This window comes from Sceloporus occidentalis, unplaced genomic scaffold, assembly GCF_023333645.1.
Source record: "Sceloporus occidentalis isolate IW3139 unplaced genomic scaffold, rSceOcc1.0.p SCAF_5, whole genome shotgun sequence".
Classification (NCBI taxonomy): Eukaryota; Metazoa; Chordata; class Lepidosauria; order Squamata; family Phrynosomatidae; genus Sceloporus; species Sceloporus occidentalis.
In genome coordinates this window covers 185,917,073-185,931,119 of record NW_028316985.1, presented here as the reverse complement: position 1 = coordinate 185,931,119, position 14,047 = coordinate 185,917,073, and the positions used below count along the sequence as shown (strand labels likewise).

The 14,047-nt window shown below is 41.6% G+C and overlaps 1 protein-coding gene across 2 annotated transcripts in view; it reads left to right on the top strand.

The window, feature by feature from the left end:
* Window positions 1-10,739, top strand: part of LOC149313294 (C-type lectin domain family 4 member K-like) — a 49,314-nt gene extending 38,575 nt beyond the window's left edge. For both annotated transcript variants that reach the window (XM_089527152.1, XM_089527151.1), the window contains 2 exons: window positions 2,249-2,355; window positions 9,985-10,739. In XM_089527152.1, coding sequence (XP_089383278.1) covers window positions 2,249-2,355; window positions 9,985-10,141 — 264 coding nt within the window. In that variant the 3' untranslated portion in view covers window positions 10,142-10,739. The remainder of the gene's footprint in view (window positions 1-2,248; window positions 2,356-9,984) is intronic.
* The last annotated feature ends 3,308 nt before the right edge of the window (window positions 10,740-14,047 follow it).

Genomic DNA, 14,047 nt, shown 5'->3' with positions numbered 1-14,047 from the left:
TCCATGTCTCCGGATGATCTCTCCCAGTGGCTTCATGTAAATGTTAAACAGCATGGGGATCAGACTAGCGCCTTGAGGGACGGCAGATGTCAGCTGTCTTTTATGAGAGCAGCTGTCCTCCAGCCTCACCATCTGGAACCTTCCCAAGAGGTAGGAACGGAGGCAGTGCCTCCAATACCCAATTCTCTCAGCCGTTCCGGAAGGATACTGTGGTCAATGGTATCGAAGGCCACTGAGATGTGCAAGAGCACCAACAGGGTCACGCTTTCCCTGTCGATGCCCAGATGGAGATCATCGACTGAGGCGACCATGGCAGCTTCAACTCCATAGCCTGTCCTGAAGCCAGTTTGAAATGAATCTAAATAATCGGCTTCCTCCAAGACGGCTTGGATTAGGAAAGAATGATAAGCAATAGAAACTGTAACAAAGAATAGGCAAATATGGGTGACAAGGGCCTATTAGCCACCCAGGATTCCTTGTCCCCATCACAGCCTCACTGAAAGAAAACAACAACAACAACAACAACAACAACAAGTAATATTTTGTAATCAAATGACTTCTGGGCGGTACAGGGGGTTTTCACCATGCCCAGAGGGATTTTAGGGCCAGGTCTAATAAAAAATGGTCAGCTCACAATGGTCAGCCTGGACTCCAGTATCCAGCTCTACCAACCTTCCAGTTCCAGAGCTGACGATTAGAAGCACTCAGGTTCTGCCTGGTCAGAGCCAGAGACAAAGGCAAACAGACAGGCGAAAGCATTGGGTTGGGTGTAGGCCTTTTTAAAAAACATGCCCTCAGAACCATCTAGAACAGTCGTTCTCAGCCTTTGGTACTCTAGATTCCTGAACAATGAGCATACTGACTGGGACTTCTGGGAACTGAAGTCCAAAACACCTGGAGGCCCAAAGGTTGATAACCATTGATCTAGAAGGTTCTTGCATCTCCCCAATAGCTCATCTCATTGGAGAGTTGCCATCACATCACCTGTGATGTAGACCTTCATTACAATGTAACTGCGCCTCCACTCACATTTAACCTTTTGTTGATGATATTGTTGTTGTTGTTGTGTGCCTTCAAGTCTTTTCCAGCTTATGGTGACCCTAAGGTGAAGTTATCATGGGATTTTCTTGGCAGGTTTCTTCAGAGGGGGCCTGCCATTGCTGTCCTCTGAGGGTGAGAGATGATGACTTGCCCTAGTTTACCCAATGAGTTTACATGGCCAAGCTGGGAATCAAACCCTGGTCTCCAGAGTCACATAGCTCAGTGTTCAAACCACTACACCACATTGGCTCGCAACCCTTTGTATCTGGAGAGAAGGCTCTGATAAATGATGGGACTCCCATTGATCACAACTTGTTGCCTCATCACCATACCCACAAGGATTGCACTTCCACGGCTGTTCATGCAATCTATAAATTATTATTCCTGCCATGCTTACTGTACTAGCTTACTATGATTCATATAAATAACAATATTTACAAAATTACAGTACACTTTACTTTACTAGCATTGTATAGAGTCATTTTTTTTATTGTAACATCCCTCCATTTAATTTCAGTTTACTGTCCTGTTTCATTCCCCGCTGCCACATGGCCATGTTGATAACAGTTGGACTACATGATGTTCCAAATAACATCTGATCTGTATGGCCTTCAGTCAGCTTCACTTCCCAGTATAAAATAGGTTCAGCTGTTCCAAGACAAGATCATTAAAATTTCAGTTCCAATCAATTTTTTTAACATCGGTTCTGATTATGGACTAATATAATAATTGTTCTGTTGACCTATCACTATACTGTGACAGAGTCTTCCTTTCGGTTAATGACTGAGCCAAGGATCGGTTCTCCACTCAGCCCCAGAAAACTCCATGATAGGTTTGCCTTAGGGTCGCCAAAATTAGAATTGACTTTAAGGCACACCGCAACAAACTGCTCATATTTACTTTTCAGTGTCACACATAGAACAACATACTCCAGAATTGGCTATAATTCATACCTACATCACTTAACATAAATTAACAAAAACAAAACCACTGCACCAACACTCAGGATGTGAACAGGGTCTGGTTTCAATATGTGCATGAAGTGGTGTGATGAAGAAGCTGCCTGTTGTGATGTTGCACACATGCACAAACACAAACGTGTGTGCATGTGTATATATCTGCCTTGGTGATGGAGGGAGGGAGGGAGGGAGGGAATGGTTGTTCAGAAAAGCTTTAAGAAAGGCCTAATGACTTGTGCTATTTGCAGGAGTTTCTGGAAACCATTATCGCGACTCAGCCTGATTCTTCCTGGATTGGACTCCAGAAGAAAGATAACAAATGGGAATGGCTGGACGGGAGGCCTTTGATAGTGACGTACGTTTATGAGCAAAATACCTCTGTCGCTTGTGTTTTAGATGCTTTCTTAGAAATATATTTCCTGCTGCATGTTTTTTTTTTAAAAGAAATCCAATTTTTCATTTCCATTAAAAGATGTATATGTAGAGAGAGAAAGAGATTGAGAGAGACTGAGATTTGAAGAAGCCAAATACAGTTGGTCTTCCACATTTGCAGCTTTGACTTTTGTGGAATTGACTATTTGCAGATTTGATTACTCTGTTCTCTCTAGGAATTGCTAAGTCCTCCAGTGAAATTCTGATAGAAGTTGACCATAGAATTGCGCTGGACAACCAAGAGATTCCTGCATACTTCTCTAGGCATTTGTAGGTCCTCCAACATGATTTATGGTCAGATTCTGGCAGATGTTGGCCATAGAGTTCTGTTACAGATTTCTAGAAAGGTGTTCTCTCAGGTGAAAGTAGTAGTGGTTTTTATAGTTTTTTGTGGGTTTTTTGGGCTATGGGGCCGTGTTCTAGAAGAATTTATTCCTGATGTTTCTAGAATAAACACTTCTAGAACATGGCCTCATAGCCCGAAAAACTCACAAAAAACTATGGATGCCAGCCGTGAAAGCCTTCGACTTCACATGAGTGTTTTGTTTTTTTATTTGCAGTTTTTCCACTTTCACGGGGGTCCTGCATTTCTGACCCTAGCAAATGTGGAGGGCCTCGTGTAATATTCCACCATCCTGATACTCACCAGTCAATGAAACTGAGTATTTGATAGAAGCAGGCAGAGAAAACTGCTTTACAACTCTATTTGGTTGTGTTAAATGGCTCATTCATTTTCCTGTATCACATTTTGTTACTGGCTGATAATAACCCAAAAGGGTGGGATCCAGGGAGGTCTTTTTCCGCAACAGTCTCACCACAGCATCCTTTAGGCAGGATGGAAATCTGCCTAGCTGCAGTGAGGCCCTCAGCAGCACTCCTCTTACCCACTCAGCCAGTCCCTCTCTAGCTGCTTTTAGAAGCCAGGAAAGGCAAGGATCCAGTACGCACATGCTGGCCCTCACTTCACCAAGGATCCTGTCCACATCCCCAGGCTGCACAAATTGAAACCTATCCAACAATACAGGACAAGCAGGCACCAAGATTACATCCGCTTTGCTGGTGTCAACTACAGCATCCAAGTTAGAGCAAATCCAAGTGGTTTTGTCTGCAAAGTGTCTTGCAGTCCGGCCAGAGAGAGGAGAAGGAGAGGAGCTGCTTGGCAGCCATTTTGAGATCGTGTGCTTGAGACCGTGTGCTCGTTGCTGAAGGGGAGGAGCTTCTGTGAGTCACATCTGTGAGTCACAAGGGGGCGGAGCTAGCAGACTAGCTTTATATACCAACTTCCAGAACTCTGCTCAAGTGGCATCAGGTTAGAATCGGATATTGAAACAGAACCTTCCCTTTAAGTGTAAGATAGCACCCAGTACATTCCTTTAAAGAAGTATTCCCAGTAGATTGACTGTTATACTCATTACTAAAGACTTTGCAGTATGGACAACGAGGGATCTGCTGCAGTCACCTGCAACTCTTGTGGGATGTTTCTCTTCTTGCCTACAGAATTGGAGAACTTCACATGCACCAAGTGCAAGTTGGTAGCACTCTTGGAGGAGAAAGTCCAGCAGCTGGAGTCCAGAGTAGCTACACTTCAGCAGATTAGGGAACAAGAGGATTTCCTTGACACAATAGAACTAACCATCTTGGATGAGTACCACGCAGAGGAAGATGCTAGGGTGGAAGCGGTCACTTGCCAAACAGAGGAGGCAGACAGCTGGAGGAATGTCACAAAGAGAAGTAAGCCAAGAAGGAATTGTTCGGGGAGCTTGCAGCTAGAGAATCGATTCCAAGCTCTTTCCCTTATCAAGGAGGATGAAGAAGAGCAGCATGGACAGACTTCAGGGACGGAGCAGGGGAGCCTGAGAGTCCCACCTGAGGGAACAGTCGCTGCTAAGCCTCGGAGGAGGCGTGTGGTCGTAGTGGGGGACTCCTTGCTGAGGGGTACAGAAGCAGTGATTTGTAGGCCTGACAAGATGTCTCGAGAGGTGTGTTGTCTTCCAGGTGCAAAGATCCGTGATGTGACAGAGAGGCTGACAAGACTGGTCAAGCCTACTGACCAATACCCCTTCCTTTTGGTCCACGTGGGAACTAATGATACTGCAAGACACAGCATTCAGAACATCAAAAGGGATTACGAGGCGCTTGGTAGGAAGCTGAAAGGAATGGATGTACAGGTTGTCATCTCGTCTCTTCTGCCAGTTGAAGGGCATGGTCCAGGAAGGGAGAGGAAAATAGCAGATGTGAACAACTGGCTTCGCAGATGGTGCGGCCGAGAAGGATTTGGATTCTTCGATCATGGGCTGCGGTTCCATGAGGAGGGACTTCTTGCAACGGACGGGTTGCATCTCACGCCAGTTGGAAGAAATGTTTTTGCCAACAGTCTCAAGAACTTGATCAGGAGAGCTTTAAACTGAGTTCCGAGGGGAAGGGAGACAATATTAAGGAAGGCGAAAGGGATGGCGAAAATAGTCAAACTGACACAGAGGAAACAAGGCAAACAGTGCAAGGACCCAGCAGTGGGAGGCAAAAAAACTTGCACAGGCAACAAGTAAAAGGGAACCATGGTCTGCGATGTCTCTACACTAATGCACAGAGCATGGGAAATAAGCAAGATGAACTCGAACTCCTAGTACAACAAAGCAAATATGACATAATAGGCATCACTGAAACCTGGTGGGATGAGTCTCATGATTGGAATGTGGAAATAGAGGGGTATAACCTTATTAAGAGAAATAGGCCAAACAGGAAAGGAGGAGGAATAGCACTATATGTCAGAGATATTTACACCAGTGAAGAGATCCTGGACATCAATCATGGAAGCCAGGTGGAGAGCATCTGGATAAGAATCAAAGGGGAGGGAAACAACAAGGATGTTACAGTGGGAGTCTACTACAGACCCCCAAGTCAGACTGAAGAATTGGATGATGCCTTTCTAGAACAGATGACCACACACTCAGAAAAGAGAGATGTAGTAGTGATGGGCGACTTCAACTACCCTGATATTTGCTGGAAGTCAAACTCAGCAAAATCCTCAAGGTCTAGCAAATTCCTCACTTGCCTGGAAGACAATTTCATGGTCCAAAAGGTGGAAGAGGCAACAAGGGGGTCAGCTATTTTAGATCTGATCCTAACCAACAAGGATGACTTGGTTAATGGGGTGCAAGTGGTGGGATCATTAGGTGGAAGTGACCATGTTCTCCTGGAGTTTGTAATACAGTGGAAAGGAGAAGCCAGGCAGAGTCAGACACACATCCTAGACTTTAGGAGAGCGAATTTCAGTAAACTTAGAGAAGTATTGAGGGCGATTCCATGGTCAGAAATACTAAAAGATAAAGGAGTTCAGGATGGATGGGAGTTTCTCAAAAGAGAGATACTGAAGGCACAATTTCAAACAGTTCCAGTGAGAAAGAAAAACGGGAGGTGTCTCAAGAAACCAGGATGGATGACTAAGGAACTTTCAACTGAGCTAAGTTTGAAACGGAACATGTATAAGAAATGGAAAAAGGGGGAAATCACGAAAAAGGAATTCAAAGAAATAGCAGGCATGTGTAGGGGTAAAGTCAGAAAAGCTAAAGCGCAGAATGAACTCAGGCTTGCTAGAGAGGTTAAGAACAATAAAAAGGGCTTTTTTGGATATGTCCGCAGCAAAAGGAAGAAGAAGGAAACGGTAGGGTCACTGCGTGGAGAAGATGGCAAAATGCTAACAGAAGACAGAGAAAAGGCAGAATTACTCAACACCTTCTTTGCCTCAGTCTTCTCAGAAAAGGCAAAGGGTGCTCAACCTGAGGATAATGGAGCAGAGGACAGAATAGGGGAATTTCAGCACAGAATAAGTAAAGAGATAGTAGAGGAACACATTATTAATCTAAATGAATTTAAGTCTCCGGGACCAGATGAACTCCATCCAAGGGTATTAAAAGAACTGGCAAATGTAATATCGGAGCCATTGGCAATAATCTTTGAAAACTCCTGGAGAACAGGAGAGATCCCAGCAGACTGGAGGAGGGCAAACGTTGTCCCCATCTTCAAAAAGGGGAAAAAAGAGGATCCCAACAATTATCGTCCAGTTAGTCTGACATCAATACCAGGAAAGATTCTGGAGCAGATCATTAAACAGAGAGTCTGTGAACATCTAGAAGGCAATGCCATAATCACAAAAAGTCAACATGGGTTTCAGAGAAACAAGTCATGCCAGACAAATCTAATCTCTTTCTTTGATAAAATGACCAGCTTGGTAGATGAAGGGAATGCTATGGATATAATATATCTTGATTTCAGTAAGGCCTTTGACAAGGTTTCCCATGACATTCTTGCAAACAAGCTTGTAAAATGTGGGCTAGACAAAGGAACTGTTAAATGGATCTGTAATTGGTTGACCGGCCGAACCCAAAGGGTGCTCAACAATGGCTCCTTTTCATCCTGGAGAGAAGTGACCAGTGGGGTCCCACAGGGCTCTGTCCTGGGCCCAGTGCTATTCAACATCTTTATCAATGACCTGGATGACAGAATTGGGAGCATACTTATCAAATTTGCAGATGACACCAAATTAGGAGGAATAGCTAATACCCCAGAGGACAGGATCAAGATTCAAAATGACCTGAATAGACTAGAAAGCTGGGCCAAAGCTAACAAAATGAAATTCAACACAGAGAAATGTAAGGTATTGCACTTAGGGCGGAAAAATAAAATGCACAGATATAGGATGGGTGACACCTGGCTGAATGAAACTACGTGTGAAAGGGATCTAGGAGTCCAAGTAGACCACAAGTTGAACATGAGTGAACAGTGTGATGCGGCAGCTAAAAAGGCCAATGCTATTTTAGGCTGCATCAATAGAAGTATAGTGTCTAGATCAAGAGAAGTAATAGTGCCACTGTATTCTGCTCTGGTCAGGCCCCACCTAGAATATTGTGTCCAGTTCTGGGCACCACAATTCAGAAAGGACATTGAGAAACTGGAGCGTGTCCAAAGGAGGGCGACAAAAATGGTGAAGGGTCTGGAAACCATGTCCTATGAGGAACGACTTAGGGAGCTGGGGATGTTTAGCCTGGAGAAAAGAAGGTTAAGAGGTGATATGATAGCCCTGTTTAAATATTTGAAAGGATGTCATATTGAAGAGGGAGCAAGCTTGTTTTCTGCTGCTCCAGAGAACAGGACCCGGAACAATGGATGCAAGCTACAGGAAAAGAGATTCCACCTGAACATTAGGAGGAACTTCCTGACAGTAAGGGCTGTTCGACAGTGGAATGCACTCCCTCGGAGGGTGATAGAGTCTCCTTCCTTGGAGGTCTTTAAACAGAGGCTGGATGGCCATCTGTCAGGGATGCTTTGAATTGGATTTCCTGCATGGCAGGGGGTTGGACTGGATGGCCCTAGTGGTCTCTTCCAACTCTATGATTCTATGATTCTATGATTCTATGAAATTCTTCACAGTGAATGTAAAAGGCCCCTGTTACCACTCAGAACAGCTCTGCTGGATGACATTGTGCAGATGCAATGGTGGAAGAGAAGTATAATTTCTTCGCTGCCTCCATTGGCTCAGCCTAGACCTTCCAGTGGGCCCTAGTCTGTGTTTGGTCGGACTTACTCTGAATCTTCTGCCATCATCACTCCAGTCTCCGTCCCACTCGTTTCCACGTCACCATCTCCCTAGTGAACCAGTTTGGCTCTGCTTTGTGGGAGGGATTACTTAGGGACAATCATGTCCACTGCCTTGGCTATTTCCCTATTCCAGAGATCAGCCAGGGCTTTGACAGATCACCTACCAAAGCAAGAGGAAACTTCCCAAGAGTCATCAGGAATCCATCCGGATCCATAAGCCACCTGAGGCAGACCATCTGAATCAGCTCCTGAGCCCTGCAGAGGCTCTGAGTCCCAGTGAGTCTCAACCCTACGAGGCAGTGATCAGTCCATGACAATGGAACTACTGAGAGTTCCTCCACTCCCAGATCACCATCTGACTTCAGGGTCTGTAGTAGACTCCCACAACAACATCACCATTGATTTTTATCTAGATTATTTCAATCTGGCTTCCAGGATTGAAGTCCTGGATCTCTTCACTGATGTAAATGTCCCTGACACATAAATGCTATTCCTCCTTCTTTCCTGTTTGGCCTATTTCTCTTAAAAATGTTATACCCCTCTATTTCCACATTCCAATTATGAGACTCATCCCACCAGGTTTCGGTGATGCCTATTATAACATATTTGCTTTGTTGTACTAAGAGTTCGAGTTCATCTTGCTTATTTCCCATGCTCTGTGCATTAGTGTAGAGACATCTTAAACCATGGTTCTGCTTTACTTGCTGCCCTGGCAAGTTTTTTTGCCCCCCACTTCTTGGTCCTTGCATTGTTTCCCTTGTTCCCCCTATGACAGTTTGACTATTTTCTCCAGCTTTTTTGCCTTCCAGAATACTGTCCCCCTCCCCATTTCTGCCCAAAGGCAGATGTTTGAGGATCAGTGCTGTCAGCCCTCCTTAGTGTGTAGCCTGATGTGGCTGAACACCCCGCACACCCCTAGAGATGCCACTGGCAGAAATGAAGACATGGAAAATCATTTCTACGTCAAACTCTTCTGCTTTCTGTGTATTTGGAGAAGGCAACTTTGTAGTCTTTAGCCTTCTCTGCAAAAGAGTGCTGGTGCCTCACCATATTACAAATCCCAGGATCCTGTAGGTTGGAACCATGGCAGTTAAAGTGGTGTCAAACTGCTTTATATCATAGATGCACCCTTTATCTTTTAATGCACAGTTTAAATTGTTTTAATGTTATCAACAGTTTAATTATATGTGAAGTCAAAGGCTTTCATGGTTTTTTGCAGGTTTTTCAGGCCATGTTCTAGAAGAGTTTATTCCTGACATTTCACCAGCAGCTGTGGCTGGCATCTTCAGAGAAAGCTGGCATGGAAGAGAGTGGGGTATATATACTGTTGGTTGAGGGGAAGCAATTTGCGTGTTACTCTGTGTATTGTTCTGTTGTTGAATAACAAGGCCTTGGGTTGTCTATTTAATCAATGATCCATTGTCTGCTGGGAAACCTCCTCAACTCTGGGTGGTTTTCATTTGCATTTGCTGAGTCTTGGGCCCGTCCCAGACGGGCCAAATGTGCCATGCTGGTGGCGTACTAGGGTTAAGGGACTGCGCAGCAACTGCACGGTCCCTAATCCTAGTACGGCACGATGCCGTAACAATGGCAGCACCCTGTGTATACCACGCTGCCATTGTGATGTGAGGGACGCATAGCGTCCACACGTTGCGCCACGCCAGTTACATCATGAGTGCTCCTTTGGCGCACTCGGGCATAACTGGCACAAAAAGAACCCGCTTTTCACAGTGTTTTTTCTTCACAGGGAAGCCGCGCGGTTTGGCTGCTGTGGCTTCCTTGCGGGGAAAAGAAGGCTCCGGCAGGCTTCCCTTTTTGGTAGGTCTGTACTGGGCCTTGATTTTGCTGTTTTTCAGGATATTTTGCATGTTTTTAAAAATGCATTTTGCATCTGGTTTGATTGGTAAGCCCTCTTGAGTCGCAGTTCTGAGAGAAAGGGTTGTCTCTTCTCTTCCAGGTTCTGGGCTGCGGATAAACCAACAGCAAATGGTCCAGACTGTGTCATTGTGGATACCGCGTGCGTAAAGCCCAGGCAGTGTTGGACGGATATAGCATGCAATGAAACAAAGAAAATTGTTTGTAAGCAAAGAGGCAACCCGGAGTGGTTGGAGTGACAGTTAGTCATCTAGGTTATGAAGAAGAGCTCAGCGTTCTGATGTTTATTTGCTGTTGTTGAGAACACACCTCATCAGTCCTGAATTCCTGACGGTGAGGGAAGAGCTTAATTTGTAATCTTAGACCTAAATTGCTGCAACAATAAAGAAAGGAAGAGGATGGTATGTGGAAACGCATTGATTGAATACAACCGTGGGTGGCTCTGCAGCTGTTTCTCCTTGCATTCCTCGCCATGAGCTATGCTGCCTAAGACTGATGGGAGCTGCAGTCCAACAAGAGGATCACAGAATGCCCACTTTTCATTTAGTAAAATGCCCTTTTCAATTGCAGCTCTGGGGGAATTATTGCTGCTCCATGGGAATAATATGCAGATGCATTGAAATATATGGCCAGGCGACCTCCGTCCTGCTCTTGATCTAATATTGCCCCTACGCCTCCATTAGAAGCACCTGTTTGCAGTATAAAGGGCCTGGAGAAAGAGTACTTTGAGGGCCTCTTGTTCCATGTTCCTCCATCATTGTGTTTTTCTGTGAAGCTCTTTAATTTTCTTTTTATTACAATTTTATCACATTTCCAACACAATTAGAAAACACAGAAAACGCACACTTCGTTATACTAAACAAACACGCTTGACAAATTACATTTAAAAAAACAGACAAACGTTATTCCCAACTTAAAAGTACTTCCTCACAGATTGTAATCTCTTTGTATATGTTTCTTTCTTGGTTTTTTGAATTTTATTTATTAATTTTAATACATAATATACACACATAAAATACATAACAATTGTTTGCTTACATAGACAGCACGGACTTATATCATGAACGGATAGATAGCATTATTTCTCTGTTATCCTCCGTGATTTGGCCTTGCCTATATTCCAGCGTATCAATTTTGTCTGTTATTTCCCCTCCTCCCAAGATAAAAAGAAAGAGAGAGAGAGAGAGAAAATAGAAGTATTATATATATTAACAGTATCTTATAATAGTATGGATGGTTTTAACTCCCTTAATCATTTTATCCCATTTCTGTAGTTATCTTTAGTCCCACAGTTTGTTCACTTTTCCCCACTGACTTTGAAATTTTGGCTCTGTTTTCCTGTTCATCGTCATAGTTATTTTGTCCATCGCCAATTAGTTCATTCGCCTTAGTTACCCATTCTTCCTCTAAATTATTATTTCCCCCTTTCCAGTGATAATAATCAAAACTCTCCTTATCATGTGTTTATTACATTCTTTACAGTTATTTGCTCATAACAGAGGTAAGCATGCCAAGCTTTTTCTAGGTCGATGCCTTCTAATGCCACTAATTCTTCATTAGGTTTATCCAATCTTTTATCCAGGTATATGCACACGCCTTATAATAGATTTGCAGATTGGGTAGACCTAGCCCTCCTTTCTCTTTACACTCCTGTAAATTGGCTAGTTTAATCCTGGATTTCTTTTCTCCTTCCAAATAAAATCTTGAATCTCTTTATTCCATGTTTTAAACATATTGTTTGATGTTATAACCGGAATTGTTTGAAAAGTTGTAATATAATTTATTTTCTAACAGTTCAGAGCTTTTATTTGTAATTGTAACTCCCCGATATTTTGCTTTTTGCACTACTTTCTAATCTGTTCTCTTCTCTAATTCCTTTTCTTCTATTTTGGAGAGATTTTTTTTCATCAAAATGCCACTTTTTTGTTTGTTCATTTTAAATCCTGCCACAAGCCTTTCCCAAAGTTTCCTCCAGTCTAAAAATACTATTGATCGGATTGTTGAAAAAAATTACTATGTCATCTGCAAAAGCTCTTAACTTAAAGTGATGGTTCCTGATTTGTACTCCTTTAATTTGGTCATCTTTTATTATTTTCCTCAGTACAACTTCCATCATCATTATGAACAAAAGTGGGGACAGCAGGCAACCTTGCCGTGTTCCTTTATTAATTCTGCATCTTTCTAATCGTTCACCATTAATTGTTATTTGCGCATACTGAATAGTATATGTTGTGTTTATCCATTTTAAGAACATGTCGCCAATTTCAATTTGTTTTAACACCTCCTTCAACCCCCCAACTTGCATTATCAAACACTTTCTCTAAATCAAGCAATATCACACCTAATAATCTATTATATTCATTAATATCCTCCTATTATTTTTGATCTGTCGTTCTGGGAGAAATCCAGCTTGGTCTTTGTGTATCCATTGTGTCAATGTTTGTTTAAGTCTATCTGCCAGTATTGAAACAAAAATCTTATAATCAACAATGATATCAGTCTATAATTTTCAATTAATTCAACATCTCTATTTTCTTTTGGAGTTAATGCAATCATTGCGTTACACCATGTTTATGGATACCTTCCAGTTTCTATTTCTTTTATGGTGTTATATGAAGGTGTTAACAGAACTTCAGCAAAGGTCTTATAGTATTTTGCTTTTTGGCCATCTGGCCCCAGAGCCTTATTATCCTTTAATTTTTAAATTGCTGTATGTATTTCTTCCTTTGTTATTGGTGCGTTTATTTTCTCTCTCTGTTCTTCCGTAAATTTTGGGACTTTTTCGTTTTCTAATAAATTCTCAAATCTTTTCTTTCCTAGTTTGGAAAGAAAAGTTTCAGGTAGCCTCTTTGCTAGAAATAGATTTTTGAAATATTCTGTAGCAATTTTCTTAATTTGTTCTCGGTGTGTATATTCTTTGCCTTTCTCCTTTAATTTAATTTAATTATAATTTTATTTTCTCTTTGCTTCTTAATTTTATATGCCAACCATTTCCCTGATGCATTGGCATGTTCAATATAGTGTTGTTTTGCACACTTAACCTTATCTGCTACTTGTTGTGTAATTTTCTGATTTAATTGATTTCTCATTATTTTTTAAATCTTGACATAGTTTTCCATCTTTAGGGTTCTGTTTAAATTCTAGCTCTTTCTGTTTTATTTTTTTCCCTTTATTTCTTTCTCCTTTAGGTTTTCAGATCTTTTTTTCCTGACTTCTTGCTGTATCAATTGACCTCTGATGACAGCAGTCGTATTTTAAATCCTGTCTTATTTTACTGATAATCTCTTCATCCCTCAGTAAATAGTCTTTAAATTTCCATGTAAATTCATTTTTATGTGATTTTAAGACCATATTTATTGCATTATGATCTGAAAAAGTTTTGGGTAGTATTTCTATTTTCCTAGTGTTTTTACAGAGATCCTTTGATGCACATCTCTATTAGGTTTAATTCTTCCATTAGTTCAAATGCTGGGATATCAGATCTATTTTTTGTCTTTCTAAAAAGTGAAAAATCTTCCTTCTTTTCTATTTTGAATTTAACCCATTGATGTTCCATGATAATATTCTTGTAGACATTTTGTTGTTGTTGCTATCTATTCTCTTTGTTATTTCTATTTATATATTCTTTATTTCCCCTTTTTGTAGTTTTAATATCGATTCCTTCTATTCCTCCTTGGTTTCCTTTCTTCTTTTTTTATTTCTTTTGGTTCTGGTTTTTCACTCTTTTGGGGAATCTCTTTTTTCTTTTGTTTAGTTCCTTTTTTTGCTTCTGACTCTCGATCTGATTCTGTTTCTCTTTCATCTCCTTTTGTTTTTCTGTCAGAGTCCTCTGTACTCTCTTTTTCCTTTTCTGCTTTTTTCCTCCTATCTTTTTTCCCCAACTCTGTCTCAAAATTTGTCCATTTATATTCTCTAGCTCTCCCTTCTTTATTCCCTTTTTTTTGACCTTCTAAATTCTCTTGATTCACTGTTATTAGTTAACAAGACTTTCATCTTTTCCTCCGTATTTATAACAAATCCTTTTTTCTTAAATGTAAAGGAAACTCCCTCTGTTTTTTCCCATCTGTATTTTATGTTATTGTGTCTCAAATATTCTCTTAATATTATATAATCTTTTCTTTTTTTCAAAATTTGTGCTGGTATTG